We start from the raw sequence: 16309 nt of genomic DNA on the forward strand, positions 1-16309 counted from the left end.
GATTCTTCGCTCCAATGATTCTTGAATGTAGGTACGAATGCTTAATCTCCTTTGTGAAAGAAATTACGTGCTACCTTAAAATATCGTAACAAATCCTTGATGACTTGTTGCCAAGAAAAAGGTAGAACCTTAATGGTCGCAGAGTTTCGTTATGGCCTCATCATACAAATCATTTCAGCACTGCAACTCACAAACATCTCTCCCTCAAAATTTTCTTCACCCAAACCACACATAATAAAAGCACTCTCTCCGTTGTCTCGAAAATCGGCAAATTTGGAGAAATGATCATCAAAATGTTACCTGAAGTATCTGCCATTCACTCTCTTCCTGACTTCGGAGGAGCCTCTCGCCCCAATTTGAGGTTGAATCAGAACGACAACAATTCCTACGCAGTATTGATGTGAGTAATGGGGTTTTCAGCGGTGGCCAGATGGATTTCTGTGGTAGATTTGGAGCACGGTAAGGAAAAAATCTACGAATCAATATCGGAATTCAATTTATATGCATCAAAAGATTCGAGGGTAGTGGTGAAAGGAGTGGTTTCGGAGCAGACGGGTTTGAAAATGGGGAATGTGTTGGTCCATGTTATAGATGGGGTTGTGATGGATGCTGAGTTTGAGGGAGAAGCCATTTTTCACCCAAGTTGTAACAGGCCAACCGAAAAGCAAATAAACAAAACACTGTGTGAGACTATAAGGGATATCACTCATAATCACTAGAAGTAAACATGGCCTAAGAAAATTAAATATATATATGTATATATATTAAATATACAAGAATTTTATTTAATTATTGACTTATAATTTCATTTAATTAACACAAATAACTAATTTATTATTTATTCAATTAACAATAATTAATAACTTATTAGCTTATTGTTGTTTATTAATGTGTAATATGAATGAAAGTATTTTAGAAATATTTAAATATAAAACATGTCAAGAAATAATAAGTTATTTGATTTTAATGGTATCATATCTATTTTATTTATTTTTTTTGTAGTAAAAAGTTAATTATGCTTAACACCCTAACATCTTATAAGACGTGAAAACATCTTATAAAATATAGGAGCTTATAAGATGTTTTTAAAAAATTTATCCGAAACCCTTTTACTCAAAAACACCTCTTAATGTCGGAGTTGTTTTTGTATCCAATAAATAAATGCATATGAGGATATTTACCTAATTAAGACGGAGAGTAAATTGTATTTGAAACATCTTATAAAATGTTTTAAGAGATTAAAGATATTGAACATAAAAATAGCTCCTACATTAAGAGACTATTTGACTAAGCTTATCTGAAATATTTTATAAATTCTTATATTTTATAAGATGTTTTAAGAGTTTAATAATATTGAATCTTATTTTTAAAATAAATTTTTAAAGTATTTGGATAAATAAGATGCCACAACTTATCAAATGTTATGTGTTTGACATAATAAACTTTTCATAATGTAATAATAACTATAAAATCTATTAAAATGTTAGAATTTAAAATTCTATAAATGGATATTTTTGCTTTGTGATAGTTATATAAAGGTAAAGTGAAATAATAACAAAATCGTCAGAATGTTTTATCTAATAGATGTTAGGATTAAAGAGGTTAAAAGATCTTATAAAAATTGATAGGTTGAACGTACTTTTTTTGTTAAAAAAACAGATTATGGGATCATAAACATCTTAGTTTGATTTTGTGGATACCAAAACTTTTGAAATTATCAATTAAAAATCCAAAAAACTTAGCTAATAATTGAGGTTAAAAATTAAAGTTCCTAACAAATTTGGATTTTGCAAATTTTCAAGATGATAAATTCACAATAAACACATAACCAAATATGGGCCTTATGTATTTACAATTGATTGATCCAAGATAAAGTATAAGATTATTATTACTATTATTATTATTATTATTGTAAACTGAAATATGTTGAGGTACGATCCCTTGAAAAATTAATTCACATCAAAGTTCATGATATTCAAATCCAACAAACTATCGCACCATGTAAAACACCACAACATACATACAATAAATAAAAATAACCCAAGGCCATTTTATTGGGTTTTTCAACTTCAGAACCCCAATTTTTCTTCTTCTCATTCGTGCAGTTGAGGGTGGAGAAAAATTTTCAATGGCTGAAAAATTGCCAAATAGTGGTGAATTTACTTTCACCTGATAGAGAGTTGGGAAAGTAGATTGATCTGATGAATTAGGGTTAGGATTTCAACTTCTACATGGCATAACTATGTTAACTCGGATTCCTTTATGAGTGAGCAACCGATTGGTTTTTGTTTTTGTTTGGATATGCAGTAGCTAATTCATACAATTTCTTATCCGTGTGGTGGTCGAACTAAAGCGATGGCTGAGAAAAATAGGAATAACAAAAAGGAAATTTGAAATCAAGTAAAAACAGATACATTATGAAATCTATAATTGAAGCAATAGTTAATTTGGGCACCTATAACTTACACTATTCCGGCATAGAGTTTTGAGCAAAAGAGAGAAATCGGAGAACAACCTGCGACAAGGGTCCGGTTGAGTTCCAACGATTGAGATTTGAGATTGAACAAAATGAAACAAGGGAGAGAGAAGGTGAAGGAGAAATGATTCATTTAACTGACTTTGTACCGAGTTTTATCCTACGTGGGATTAAAATTGTAAATACAGTTATCAATCACTTAAATAATATAAGGTAAGTAAACAAAAATTAATTTGATCATAAAAAATATCCTAAACTAATAAACAAATTACTAAATAGTCAATTTGAAATCAATCATATACACAATCACACATTAATATTTTATCACTTTATCCCATCACAAAAAGTAAATATGATGTTAGAGTACATATAATATATTGAATATTACATATATATAATTCGAAGGATTCAATTGAATTCCAAAATAAAATTAGTAACTCAATGACTCAATAATTTATTGGATTGTATTCTTTACCCAATTTCAATTTTCAAAAATTGAGGTGCGTGGCTTTTGCCTGACAAATTTTCTGTCAAAGTTGGAAAAAAGTAAAATAAAATTGAAATAAAGGAAGAACAAGTCAAGAGAAAAACAGTTAAAAAAAAGTGAAGAGAAAAACAAAACACAAGAAGCTCATTAGATTAGTAGTTGGTTGAGGTTTAATTATCATCTTTTAATGCAATCAATCACGTACATAAATAGTATATCTTCAGCAAGGAGTCATTATACTATAATCTTACCACGCGTCTACAAATTTTATCTGCAAAATTCGGTATAATTCCGAAAAACATGCCCATTTTTCAGTCGAAGATCTAGGCACACACCACCAACAGCAGTCTTCTCCTCTTTCTTCAACTCACATTTTTCGGTTTTAACCCGTTGGATTTAAGGTAATTTGCGGAAGAGATGGAGAGAGTGCGTCAGTGGAGCAGTGAGTCCGGCGGCGGGTCTCCGGCGCGTGGCAGTCATGTGCGGTCCTCGTCCGTGAGTGGCATGTCAAGCATCAAGCGGACGCAGAATTATGCGGCGAAAGCCGCGGCTCAGCGGCTGGCTCAAGTCATGGCTTCACAGGCCGCTGCCGACAATGACGATGATGAGGATGAGGTTGGTGACGGGGACAATGATGGAGATTTAGGGCTCCGATTCAATCCTCCGCTTCCATTGTCTCTCTCCAGGCCTCCTGTCAAGAGTAATGGCGCTAATAATGGTGGTGGCGGGGTTAATCCTGTGATTCCGTCGACTAAGATCAGTAGATCTTCTTCTGATGCGGTAATTTTAAGTAGTCCTTGTTCGGGGTAATGCAAGTGCGGATTTAATTTGTTGATTTAGCAGTGCATTGTGTGTGTAGCTGTGGAGTGTAGTAAATTTCGTACTAATAATGTTGGCTGTGGTTTGGGAGCTCAATCTCAAGGATCAACGTCTAGATTCTTGTCAGTTTGATGTTTGTGAGTTGAGTTGTCGGAATGTGCTGAGTATATGCGACTGGGCGCCCTTTCGGAAAAAAAAAAAAAGAACTTTTAATGAGATTTGTGAAATTTCATGTTAGTTTGTTCTTGTGTGTGAACTCTGTTGTGGAGGATGCATAATTCTGAAGCCTGATCGATGCTTCCTTTTCGTTCTATTGTCCGGTACATATCTAATTAGGTAACTCGCAACTTACTGGATGGAGTCCTACCAGCTCGCTCAACTTCAACAGGAAGGCCGTCGTTGTCTATTAGAACAACACCCTCTGCACCTCCTAGTAGGACTTCGTTGAAAACTCCTGCGCCTATTCCACCTATTGATCCTCCTAGCAACCGGCAAAGAGAAAAGAAGTACTTAAAATCTGTCCCTTGACTGATTAATTCTTTCCAAGATCCCAAAATCAAATTGTAGAGTATTTCCTTTTGAATAAAATTTTAATTCATTTAGCTTTTTGCATGCAGTTGAAGTAGTAATTTACCTCTGATATTTAATGCATAAACCATATACTTGGCCTACAGCATTGTGTGAATTTAACTTGAGGGTTACCTCTGCATCTAAGTATCTCCCAGTGCTTGCATAATTTTCTTATGTAATGGCTCATTATATAAATGCAATCTGCGTATGTTATTTTTATGAACGGACAAGGTATCAATGTGAAGTGCAGGTTTTCACCAGAGTTAGGACAGTTAAATTTAAAAGATGCGGGAGAGGGGCGTGCTTCTTCTGCGCTTCGCGATGAAGTATGTCTTTTATTTGTTATGCTGTTGAAGTGATTTTTTTTCTGTTCTCTTGATGGGAAGGGTAATTTGCTTGTCTCTTCTCAAGATAATGTCTATTTCCTTGACAGCTAGATATGCTACAAGAGGAAAATGAAAATGTTCTCGAAAAGGTGTCTTTCTTTTTATCCTTGCTTTGCTCTTCATTCTGCATGACCTGCAAATCTATATTTATTCATGGTGTCTGAATCTTATGCCACAGCTCCGACTTGCAGAGGAGAGTTGTGAAGCGGCCGAAGCAAGAGTCAAGGAACTTGAGAAACAGGTGATCCAGTGTTGTTCTTTTTTGCCTATCTTTGAATACATATTCTCTGGCTTCTAGTTAATAACTCCCAGAAGTTGTAGCCATTTGGTCTTTGTATGTCATTTTGTGTTTCTAATATGCTCTCTCTCTCTCTCTCTCTCTCTCTTTCTTTGCATCACCCACTGCACACCCACAAGCTTTTCACTGATTCACATAATAAATGTTAACCACTACTAAATGAACATGTTACATATTTCAACCATGAAATGGAATTTTTATCACTTTAAAAGCTTCTTGTTCCTTGTATTTTAAATGGAAAAGTTTTATTTCATCATTTTGGAATGGTTACAACCGTACAAAGTTCTCTGCTTTTCTGGAATAAAGATATTCTTGGCCCAAAATTAGAAGAGTTCAAACCCAAGTCAAGGAGATGATGAGGCAAGGACGAATTATGTTCAACTTAGTCATACAAAATGAACAAATGTGTGGGCAATGATTTAAATTGGAAATGAAATCTTTTAATCATCTATAAAAGTTTTGCCTATAAAATGATCCCGCAATGGCAAATGACATGTGTACTTTATCAACACTTATTTTCTCGACTAAGGAATGGCAATATAACTTTCAGCATAATTAAGTTTCCACTTGTCTTTAGGTGCAGTATATTTCTAGCTCCGGTAGAGAATCACTCTGGATCAGTAAAATGATATTTATTTGGTAGCAGATGTATTCCTTTTGGACTGTATATCTCATTTAAGCTTGTCGTTATTATTTGTATTGTTCTATAGTATGTTAAACGCAAAATTCTCTAGTGCCCATTTCCAGGAGCACCTGTATAGAAAGGAAGATAGGCAACCTTTAAGTTTAGCATATTGCATTTAATTTGGCATGGATTTTCGTATTGTATGAATATATAATTTTAAAGTTACCATTCATCATTGTATGAACTCTTGTGGGTACCTGCAACATACTCTCGCATCCTCAGTTTCAAATCTTAATGACCCCTGCGCATTGGCTTTGCTAAGCTATTGCTGCTCATTCAAAAATATGCTCCGATTGTACAAGTATGTTGTTTTGCTTGAGACAAAGTCAACAGAAATTTTCCCTTTGTTTCCAAATTTTTGTCCTTCACTCCTATTTACTCTCTAGAACAAGTTCAACATCTGTACCAGGAAGCGCCTTCTTCTAATGAGTTCCTTGACATATTATCACTCCAGGTTGCTGCTCTTGGAGAAGGAGTTTCTTTGGAAGCTAAACTTTTGAGCAGGTACATAAAAAGAATAAAGACCTTCATTGTGCTTTCTTCTTACCAAATCTGAGTATTATTAATAACTTTTAGGAAGGAAGCTGCATTGCGTCAAAGAGAGGTAATTCTTGTTTTTATTTGTCTTCACTGGACTTCGACTTCGTGAAGTGGCGCTGCATCTTCTTTGGTAGAATCATTGAGATACTTAAGATCAGAGAATGATAGAGAGAAAACATGGAATTGGTATAGGCTGCACTCAAGGAGGCCAAGCAAGCAAAAGATGGGGTAGATGTGGAAATGTCATCATTACAATCTGCTGTTAAGGTGAGCAACATCAACTGAAATGTATTTACAAGTACTTGTCAACCTCTTGCTTTTAACAATGTGAAATTTTGTTTGAGTAAGATCGCAAAAAAGGAGGCTGCAACTGTTGTTGAACAACTTCGTGGAACTGAATCTGAAGTTAAAGCACTTCGATCTATGACACAAAGACTGGTGTTAACCCCACATGAAATGGTGGGTGGCAACTGTTGTGTTAATAGCACCAACAAAAAGTTTCTAGATTGCTGCTAATGTTACCTACAGTTGCTGTTCTGAAAAGTTTCCATTTGCAGGAAGAGGTTGTTCTTAAAAGGTGCTGGCTTGCGAGATACTGGGGCTTAGCTGCTCAACTGGGTAATCGATATATCCAAAATGTGTTTCTTGCTCTGGTGTGGAAAGCACTTTGTTTTATGTTAAAGTGCCGTTGGTCAAAGTAAGAAAAGTAACATATAACAAGGATAAGAAACTTTCTTTACTTTCTGGTTTCAATTAAGTTTATTTCAAATGTTTAACCCAATTCTGTGGTTTGAAGGTTCGCTTTTCTCATGCCTATCAAAAGCAAATAGCTAACTTGAAATTGGACCTAAAATGTTTGCTGATTCTAAGTTAGGATAACCCCCCAAGACGAAATTGAACATTATTTCATCTTTTCTTTGTGGTATTTTATTTTCTCTGGTATCATTATTTCATCTTTTCTTCGATCTATGACACAAGAAGTAATATCACTGCACCTGCTAGACTTAATGTACCCTGTACAGGACTGAGGATTTCTGTATTGATCTCTGTCTAGAAAAGATATATTCCAAAAGTATCCACCCTTGAAGTACATGAACTTATGAACTTTCTTAGCTAATACTTCAGGGTATAAAAACTGAAGTTACACTTGATATGCACTTTCTCAACTCCCACCTCAAATGTGTGCCGATTCAATGGGGACCGTCAGATCAAACAAGGAGGAAGTATTATTTAGGGTTGCTGGTGTCTGATATAGTTCCTGAATTTTCTACTCTATGCCTTTAGTTATTTAATCCAAATGCATAAAACTAAAATGTATTTTTATTTTATTCGTCTTTTCATCCCTCATCACAATGTTTATGGCCCTCCAGGTATCTGTGCGGATATTGCTTTGTCAAAGCATGAATATTGGTCATCTTTGGCACCTCTTCCTCTAGAAGTTGTTCTATCTGCTGGACAGAAGGCTAAAGAAGAATGCTGGGAGAAAGGCTAGTTGTCTGTTGCTGATATCAACTTCTAGCCTCTAAAAGCAATTGAAGCTGAATGCTTTTCATGCTTTATCTTGTACATTTGAGATCTAAAACTGGTCTTCATCGCTGACCTTGTGCAGGTGACAACAATCCACAAAGGGGTAAACTTGTTGAGGACTTCAATGATCTCACTGGAGAAGGAAACATTGAGAGTATGCTAACAGTTGAAATGGGCTTAAAGGAACTAGCCTCCTTGAAGGTTTTCTTTTCAAAGATGTGCTAATACTTAAAATTGTTTATGCTTATTGGGAAATTGTTGATTTCTTATCGATGTTTAACTCCCTAGGTCCAATTTTTATTGCTTGTATTTGTTTAATGATCTCTCTGGAGAAGGAAACATTTGAAGCATGCTAATGGGCATAAATGAACTATCTTCCTTGAAGGTTTTCTGGTCAAAGATGTGCTAACACTTAAAAGAGTTTATGGTTACTGGGGACTTATTCATTTCTTATAAATATTTACACTCTAGGTGCCAATTTATTGAACACCCCAAAATAAGAACTTCCTGAGATGGAAATCATTCTGCAAAAGTACTGTCTCACTCACTTAATGATATAATGCACCTAATTTTTCACCAGGAAATATTTTAAAGATGGTCAAAGTTTTCAGGTTCTGAAACTTATGTGAATTCCATCCCGAGTAAAATGGGAATCAACAATGTTGGACTTGGGATAGAAGGAGTATGTTTTAGCAAATGTGGTTGCTTAAAGGAGCATTCGTCCTTTTCCTTCCAGTGTAAATCATGCTCCTAGTTACATCTTAATTTGGGTGATGAATATGAAAAACTAATTGTTCTTCTTTATTATCTTTTAGGTTGAGGAATCTATTGTGCTTGCATTTGCTCAACAAAGACGTCCAAACTCGACTAGGACATCATTGACAGGTTCTTTCTTTATAATTTCAGCCACAATTTGCTAGAATGATGTTGCATGTCTATTTCAGTCTTCTAATTTTGTTTGGTCAACACAACTAATCTATTTCAAAGAATCTTCACTGTCCAGTTTCCCATCTCTTGCAGCATACACTGTCAGTGTAACACCCCTTATCTGTAATCTATTGTATTGGACAATAAGTAATATCTTCATTAGATATGTTAACATCACCTATTTGATATATATTCTTAAATTTATCCTCATATAATTCTTATTTTAGAATGGTTATTATTCATAAAAAGTTTATTTGAGTGAATTTGGTGTCAGAAGGAACTATATGGAACTTGAGGGACCAACTCGTAAGTAGGGGAAAGCCTAAAGTTGAATGATTGATAAAATATAATTATAATTTGAATATATTAAATTTTATGCGATTAAATTGGATTTTTATTTATCCAAATCTTGTTTTTAAAATAAGATTCAACAATTTTAAACTCTAAAAACATTTTAAAAGATATAGGAGCTTATAAGACATCTAAATAAGCTTAGCCAAACACCCTCTAAGTCAATCTGCAATAAAGATTCAGAATTAATGTTCTATTTTCTGTAGAAGAAATAGCAAAGACATTTACTTGTCTACTTCTCTGAATAGAAATAAAAATGTGGATTAATATATTGAAAATATAAAGAGAAAATATACTTATATATTTATCTTCATCATGAACAGGATGTGGAATTTGTAAATTGTGTTTAGATTAATATTTCAATTGAGTGTATAAAAAATACGTGGAATCATACCTACTTCATATTAAATCTATTTGTTAGATGTTGGAGATGATAAAAATAAGAATAAAGGTATTTATGTAATTAAAAAGATGATAAAACAAATGAAATTTGAATTTTTAATAGTATAAAATGAGAATGTGAAGTTTTAAATAAAAGCAAACGGGCAAATTTTTGTATTTTAACATAATACTTCTTATAGTATATCTCATTTTATATGAATGAGTTTTTAATGTTTTAGTTACAAACCAATCTAACTCATCATTTAAATTTAGTTGTGTTATATGTTTATTTTTATCGCATTGATTCTTGATATATAACTGAATGCAATTGTCTCTCTTTTTTTTTTTTTTGGGAAAACTTTAAATATTAGCAATATATGATACAAACTATACATACTTTTAATTTATTTATATTTTTATGTGAATAGTTTGAATTCTTTGATCAATATATGTTAATAACATTTAAATATTAACAGATAAAATATAATTATTCTTTCATTTTTTATTAATGTTGAAATATTATAATAATGAGCATCTATAAACTAAATATAATCTAGACAATACAAGAACTTAATAACATGTTTATATACATATGATAGGATTTGTTTTCTTAAGACTATTAATGAAAAATATGAAAATTCTCAACCTTTTTCATGTAACAATCACAAAAATATAATGAATATAAACAAATATAAAGAATTATAACTTAAAGAATTAACTATTAAAGAAAAGTTGACAAGTGAGATCAAGAACAAATTATTCTACAGAAGATATAAATGTCAAACAAACTTATGTGAATATAGGTAGTATGTTTCTGTGCATAAATATATGTGCTAAGAATGAAGAAGAACCAAAATGCAATAGTTAATATTGAATAATGAAGATAATTATACATGTAGATAAATAATAATTACATTTTTTGTTATGTAATGTTCTCATGTATCAAAAGCATAATATATTCTTAAAGGACATTCATGAGAATTATATTAATCTCAATAACTAGAAGGATTTGCATATTATACTAATAAATGTTGTTTATAATATTTGCCACAAGATGTAAAATATCTTCATTTGTTGGGATTTTTGAATGAAAACAAAGATATGAAAAATAGAAAATACATTTGCAATACCGCAATGTGCATACACTTTACTAGCTAGTTATTGTAAAAACCTTCGTTTATATATTTTTGTTTATTTTTTTTTACCTGTCCATTTTCTAAACCTCTATTGTTTGACAGATTTCAAGTCACCGATTGATCCCAAGTATATGGAAGCATTTGGTAAGCTCTGATGGTCTCTTATTCTGTATTTCCTTTTAGATCTTAGCCTAACACTTTGAAGTTTTCCGCAATTTATTATAAAGGGTCAGTCATTTAGGGATAATGACAGAGGCCTCCATTTGGTATGAATATACTTAGGTTGGATGGATACATGAGTGCTCCTGACATTTGTCATTATCTCAACAAATAGGTCAACTGGTTAGGGTTTTCGACTGAAAATGATGACATCAACAAATCATAAGGAAATAGAAGTTTTCCCTCATGTTGATTAATCTAGGGGTTGACCCGACCAAATTACCACCCCATTTTCTTTCTTGACCAAATTACCACCCTTGAGGACAATAACATAAACCTCCCATGAGGCCTTGTCCAAATATCGACCTCTTAAGGTTTTTGAGAATTAGACCTACATCCTCTGGCGTTTTCTAACATATAACTTTACACTTTGTTATACCATCAACATCATTATTTTGTGAAATCAACAAGTTTTGAGCCAAATGATGTTTATTTGAATTTACAAAAGCATTCCCCCTTTTCTTTTTTGTTTTTCTTTTCTACTGAAAAAGGAGAAAAAAAATTGTATTCCATGTCCAAAAGCACATTAAGAAACATACAACACAAAGAAACATAAAAGAAAACACAACCTAATTAAGAAAGCCATATGGTAACCCATACTGAATTCTAGGGTTGAGGTTTTACTGGTCTTTGCTCCATAGATCATTGTTCCTTTGATTCCATAATGTCCAAGATATTACTAGAAACTTATTGAGATCATCATAATCTACTTCAGTACCAGAAATATAATAAAATCATCATAATCATTCTGTAAAATCATATCTCATTGATGTTTTGTTTGTTCATATTTACATAAAACTCCTAGAGATTCCAGTTTATACTAATTTTTTCTTGAGGTTTAAGATTATTAAACTTATGATAAAATTTAAAAATTAGATTCTATTTTGTTGTTTTCTTCTTTCTTAAAATTATGGATCTTTATAAAGTTAAATACACATCTCTTGTGTTTTATTTTTTCTATTTACCTGTGTTCTATTTTTTTATAATTAATAAGTACTGAGTTGCCATTACTACAATAATATGAACAATCAATTAATTACTTATGTTCAAGAACCCATTTTTGAAAGTTAACTCGAATTGTTCAAGTCTGCAGAGAAGACATAATATATCACATTGAACTTTATATTTGATTATAATTTCGTATACCTAAATTAAAATTTGGACATCTAGTTTTGTTTATGGCTAAAAGACTTTTTATATATGTAGGACATTCTATTTTAAGGATACATTATAGACAATCTAATTATGAAATAAAAAGTAATTAGAGAAATAAAATTGTAATATGATTAACTTTAGGAGATGCCGACAAACCTCAAGAGAGGTTTCTGTCATCTTAACAAATTGGTAAAGAGTCATTTCATAAAATACGTTAGAATTTTGTCATGGCCGTTAGAAGCGGTGATCATGGTTTTTAAGATAGTACGATACCATCATATCTAGCCATAGTAGAACGTACAGATTTTATAGTTTTTCTATTTAGTAAAGATTTTGGTATCAACAATTACTGTTTTAGAAATTTGGTATAGTCTCAATTGTACAATTATAGTGCTGGAGAAATACGGATCAAAGCGGTCATATTTAATACAAACACACATGGTCATTCATATTACTCCATATAGATCCCTTTCGTTTTTTTTACTTTTTCTTTTTTTGATAAATTAAATCATGCATTAGAAGGAATAAGAAGTCTGTACATTGAGGGAGTGACGTGCCCTCATCACACAAAATAGAAGCAAGAAGAAGGAGTGAAAGGGATGACCTCTTTCCACTTAGACGTTTCAGCCATTTAGCCAGATTGTGTGCTGCAAAATTAATGTTCCTGGATATTTTACAGAATTTCCATCTAGGTCATTTCTTCCAGTATTTCCTAGCATTGGGGACTTCAGTGCTGTCCATGGAATATTCAGCCGGGATCCATGAATCCAGGAGATAGCAAGCAATGAATCACTGTAGAAAATAGCTCAATCCAGTTTTGAATTGTCCATCAATTTAATAGCAAAAGATAGCATTTGCCTCAGCTGCATCTGTGTTCTATGTCCACATATGCAATGTAACAGCAAACATGATAAAGATCCTTTTCATATATATATTCTTTCTACTACTTGCGAGATGCCAACCACCCATAACTCAAAAGCCTTTAAAGTCATTCACAATTCACATTACCATACTGTTGCAATGTATCATACAACAATCCTCCAATATAATGCTGAGATTGGATTTAGTCTCTTTCTTAATCGCTCTTCATCATTGTTAATTTTATTATTTACCATGTTTTGTGGCTACCTATAGTTGAATTGTCTACTTTGTCCTTTTTCACTTAAATTTATTATTCATTATAATCTTTTATTCACTCAATTTGCTTAAATTTTTTAATCAATTTGATAAACGTGCTTAGTTCTTGAATATGCGCACTCTTTGTTGATACAAATTTTGTAAAATATATATTTGAAAAAGTTCATTAGGTTTTTAAATTAAATTAGTAAATAAATTTATTTAGAACTCATAAAAATCTGAGATTAGAATTTAAGAAAGTTTATACTACGACTGAGCTAGTCCCTGTTGCTTACACTATGCCTGGTTAAGTTTGGAAGTTTTTTCATTTAGCTCAGAATATTAAAAGACGGTCTTTTTGCATGGACATTTTCTTTACTTAATTTGCCGGTGATTGGTGATTCCATTCAACCTCTCAGAAAAAAAAAACATAAATGTTCTTCTCTTTGGTTCTTTTTGTTTCCCAGAACTCAGCCCAGAGGAGTCTGAAGATGTCCTGTTCAAGGAGGTTGGTGATATTCCTTGTGTTTCAAGAACTATTATTATCCATCAGCACATTTATTGTAGTTCCTCTAGGTTCATGTTAATAATCATCAGAAGTTAAGCATGGTACGCTTATCAAATTAATTAGCTGTATAATTATATCCTGTTGGAAAGTATGATAGCTATAAGATTCCACTTCAAGTAGTGACAAAATAGGCAAAAAAAAAAAAAAATTGAAATCTTAACATCAGTGTCTTCTAAAAATGATGATATTTTAACGTTAAATTGATGATATGCTGTAGGTACTACTCAAAACTCTTGTATCTCCATATTGTTTTTCTTTATTCATATATGAAATCATATCCTGTGCTGACCAAATTCCATTCTATGATGTGAAATTATTACAATTGAATATCATAGGCATGGCTTACATACTTTTGGCGAAGAGCTAAAGCTTATGGTATCGAGGAGGAAATAGCCAATAAGAGACTGAAATTCTGGATCAGCCGCAGCGGGCAATCACCGACCTCGCATGATGCTGTTGATGGTTAGTTCACTTGTTTTCCACCCGCCACCATTGGATAGTTATCTTGCTACTCATACAGACACTGTTTTCAGAAGAAACTCTAATATAATCTGCTCTATCAATATTCTTCCCTGCTAATTCTTTAATCTGATCCTTATACGATGAATTCTGTGAATCATAAGGGTTCTCACTGGTAAAGTTCACTATGCATATTATTCTAAAAAAGAAGGGACTTTGAGTTGCATACTTGCATTTAATCTGTTACTGCTGACGTTGAAGATCAATACTATGAGTATGATTTCATTTTAGATATATTTGCTCTTGCATAACCACATGCTCTATTTCAAACACAGTGGGTTTCCTTCTGTCATAGATCAAAGGAATGGTAGAATGAACACGTGACGTGCTGATATAATAATAAACTCTGAACCAATCTGCTTCAATACTAACAGAGAATACTATTTGACACTGCAGTGGAGCAAGGTTTAATGGAGCTGCGGAAATTGGAAATTGAGCATCGACTCTGGGAAGCATCCCGCAAAGAAATAGACCAGGACGATTCCCTTCTTAATGGACGAAAATCTGCTGCATAGTCAGGAGGTTTCAACTCTCTAAGATCCAAAACAATAATGTATTTTCCACTAGTTCTCACTTATAATATATTTACCAGACATAATTTTGACCTTACTAAAGTATATCTTGCGGAGCTATTAATCTCATTTTGTGAGTAGAGTTATTGCGTTTAAATTACTCTTGAAAATTCAGTATCTTATTGTGACTGCCAGGAAATATAAAATGCGCAGTAGTTTTGGTAGTTATGAAAGTTTGCTTAACATCCTGGAGATTGTCTTCCTCCACTGAAAAATTCTGGAATCTTTCTGTCCTGATATCCCATATCTGACAGAATGTTGCTTCAGGTTACTACTATCTGGTATCTGATGCTAATGATTGACTCGAAAAATTTCATGAATTTCAAATCTTTTCAATCATACGCAACAATAATGTATTACGTTACCTATCTTTGGAAGGTGATCAGTATTTGGTAAGTTGAACGAGAGTGATCTCTATTTTGTGATTTACTTATAAAAAATTAATAAATTCCATCATCCTCAACCTAAAATAATATGTTAATTTTTATAAGTTGGTGGGCTGGGCATCTTATTACCAGCAACAGCAGAAAAATCAAGTTGAGAATGACCAAGCTTGCTTTTGCATTTCAGTCTTTTCACTAACCATAACCACCGTGTTCGGCTCCTTTTGCTTGTGTAAATGGAAGGCCAGAGAAATTTTTATCATCATGCAGATTATATTATTCCTCAAAAGTGCTGACCTGCGATAATACGGCAAGGTGAAAATGTGGTTCGACCTTCCTCAGCTTTGGTGGAGGGGCATCAAAGAGATGGGCTATTGCGGCAGTTGGCTATTTCTCAAGGAAGAAACTATATTTTCATCATTTGAATGGGTTTGTTCGATCTTTATGGCCTCATGTGAAGAGTGTAGCTGAGACATCTAGTGGGTTCTTTTTTCAGTTCAAGATGTTGACTGTCATGGAAGAAGTCATTGAAGGAGGACCTTAGCTCTTTCAGGATCAACCTATAGGACTCCAACTACGGGAGCCAGGCATGGTTCTAAGGAAGCATGCTCATACCCAAGTTCTTATTTGGATTAAGATGCGTGGCGTGCTTGTTGAGTTCTGGACTGAGAACAGTTTCCAGTGGGACAGGGAAGAGAGCCACTGCAACCAGATGTTACTAGGGAATGCACTCGGCTGGATTATGTACAAGTTTGGGTGATGCTTGATTACATATCCACATTGCCAAAGCATGTTCTGGTTCTTCAGAGATAACTAACTAGTATACGAACAATTGAACTTTTAAAAAATGGAAATATAAAAATATTGATAACCCCCCCCAAAAAAAAAAAAAGAGAGCATAATGTTGTATAATTAACACTACAAAGATAAGCAAAAAATCCAAAAAAAATAGCATGTCAACATTAAACTAGTATATTTAATAGTATTTTTTTAAAATATACTACTAACAAACATTTCATCTATAGACTAAAGTTTAATTGTATAATTATATTTTTACATTAAGCGATTTAGTAGATTAGGGAATCAACATAATAATTATGAAGTAATAGAAAATGATCTAATCAGGTCAAAAAATATAGAAACAGAAAATTGATAATAAATAGAAATAGACAAACGTAAATATGCAGGAATAAT

General features: G+C 32.8%; 1 protein-coding gene across 1 annotated transcript; it reads left to right on the top strand.

The window, feature by feature from the left end:
* The first annotated feature begins 3099 nt into the window (after positions 1-3099).
* On the top strand, positions 3100-14801 carry LOC105168472 (myosin). Its single transcript, XM_020696397.2, has 18 exons — positions 3100-3246; positions 3365-3743; positions 4119-4288; positions 4603-4678; positions 4786-4827; positions 4917-4979; positions 6176-6225; positions 6298-6325; positions 6454-6528; positions 6610-6720; positions 6819-6879; positions 7632-7748; positions 7871-7989; positions 8604-8673; positions 10686-10727; positions 13541-13581; positions 13977-14103; positions 14557-14801. Exons 2-18 carry the CDS (start codon positions 3381-3383, stop codon positions 14673-14675), a joined length of 1674 nt encoding a protein of 557 aa, XP_020552056.1. The 5' UTR covers positions 3100-3246; positions 3365-3380; the 3' UTR covers positions 14676-14801.
* The last annotated feature ends 1508 nt before the right edge of the window (positions 14802-16309 follow it).

Source organism: Sesamum indicum, linkage group LG8 (genome assembly GCF_026168435.1).
Source record: "Sesamum indicum cultivar Baizhima isolate 11 linkage group LG8, ASM2616843v1, whole genome shotgun sequence".
NCBI classification, from domain to species: Eukaryota; Viridiplantae; Streptophyta; class Magnoliopsida; order Lamiales; family Pedaliaceae; genus Sesamum; species Sesamum indicum.

Excerpts from the sequence above, each read along its gene's own strand:
- LOC105168472 (XM_020696397.2), top strand. The coding sequence starts at position 3,381 with ATGGAGAGAGTGCGTCAGTGGAGCAGTGAGTCCGGCGGCGGGTCTCCG. Across the intron at positions 6,880-7,631 it reads GGGCTTAGCTGCTCAACTGG|GTATCTGTGCGGATATTGCT; the intron begins GTAATCGATATA and ends ATGGCCCTCCAG. Across the intron at positions 8,674-10,685 it reads GACTAGGACATCATTGACAG|ATTTCAAGTCACCGATTGAT; the intron begins GTTCTTTCTTTA and ends ATTGTTTGACAG.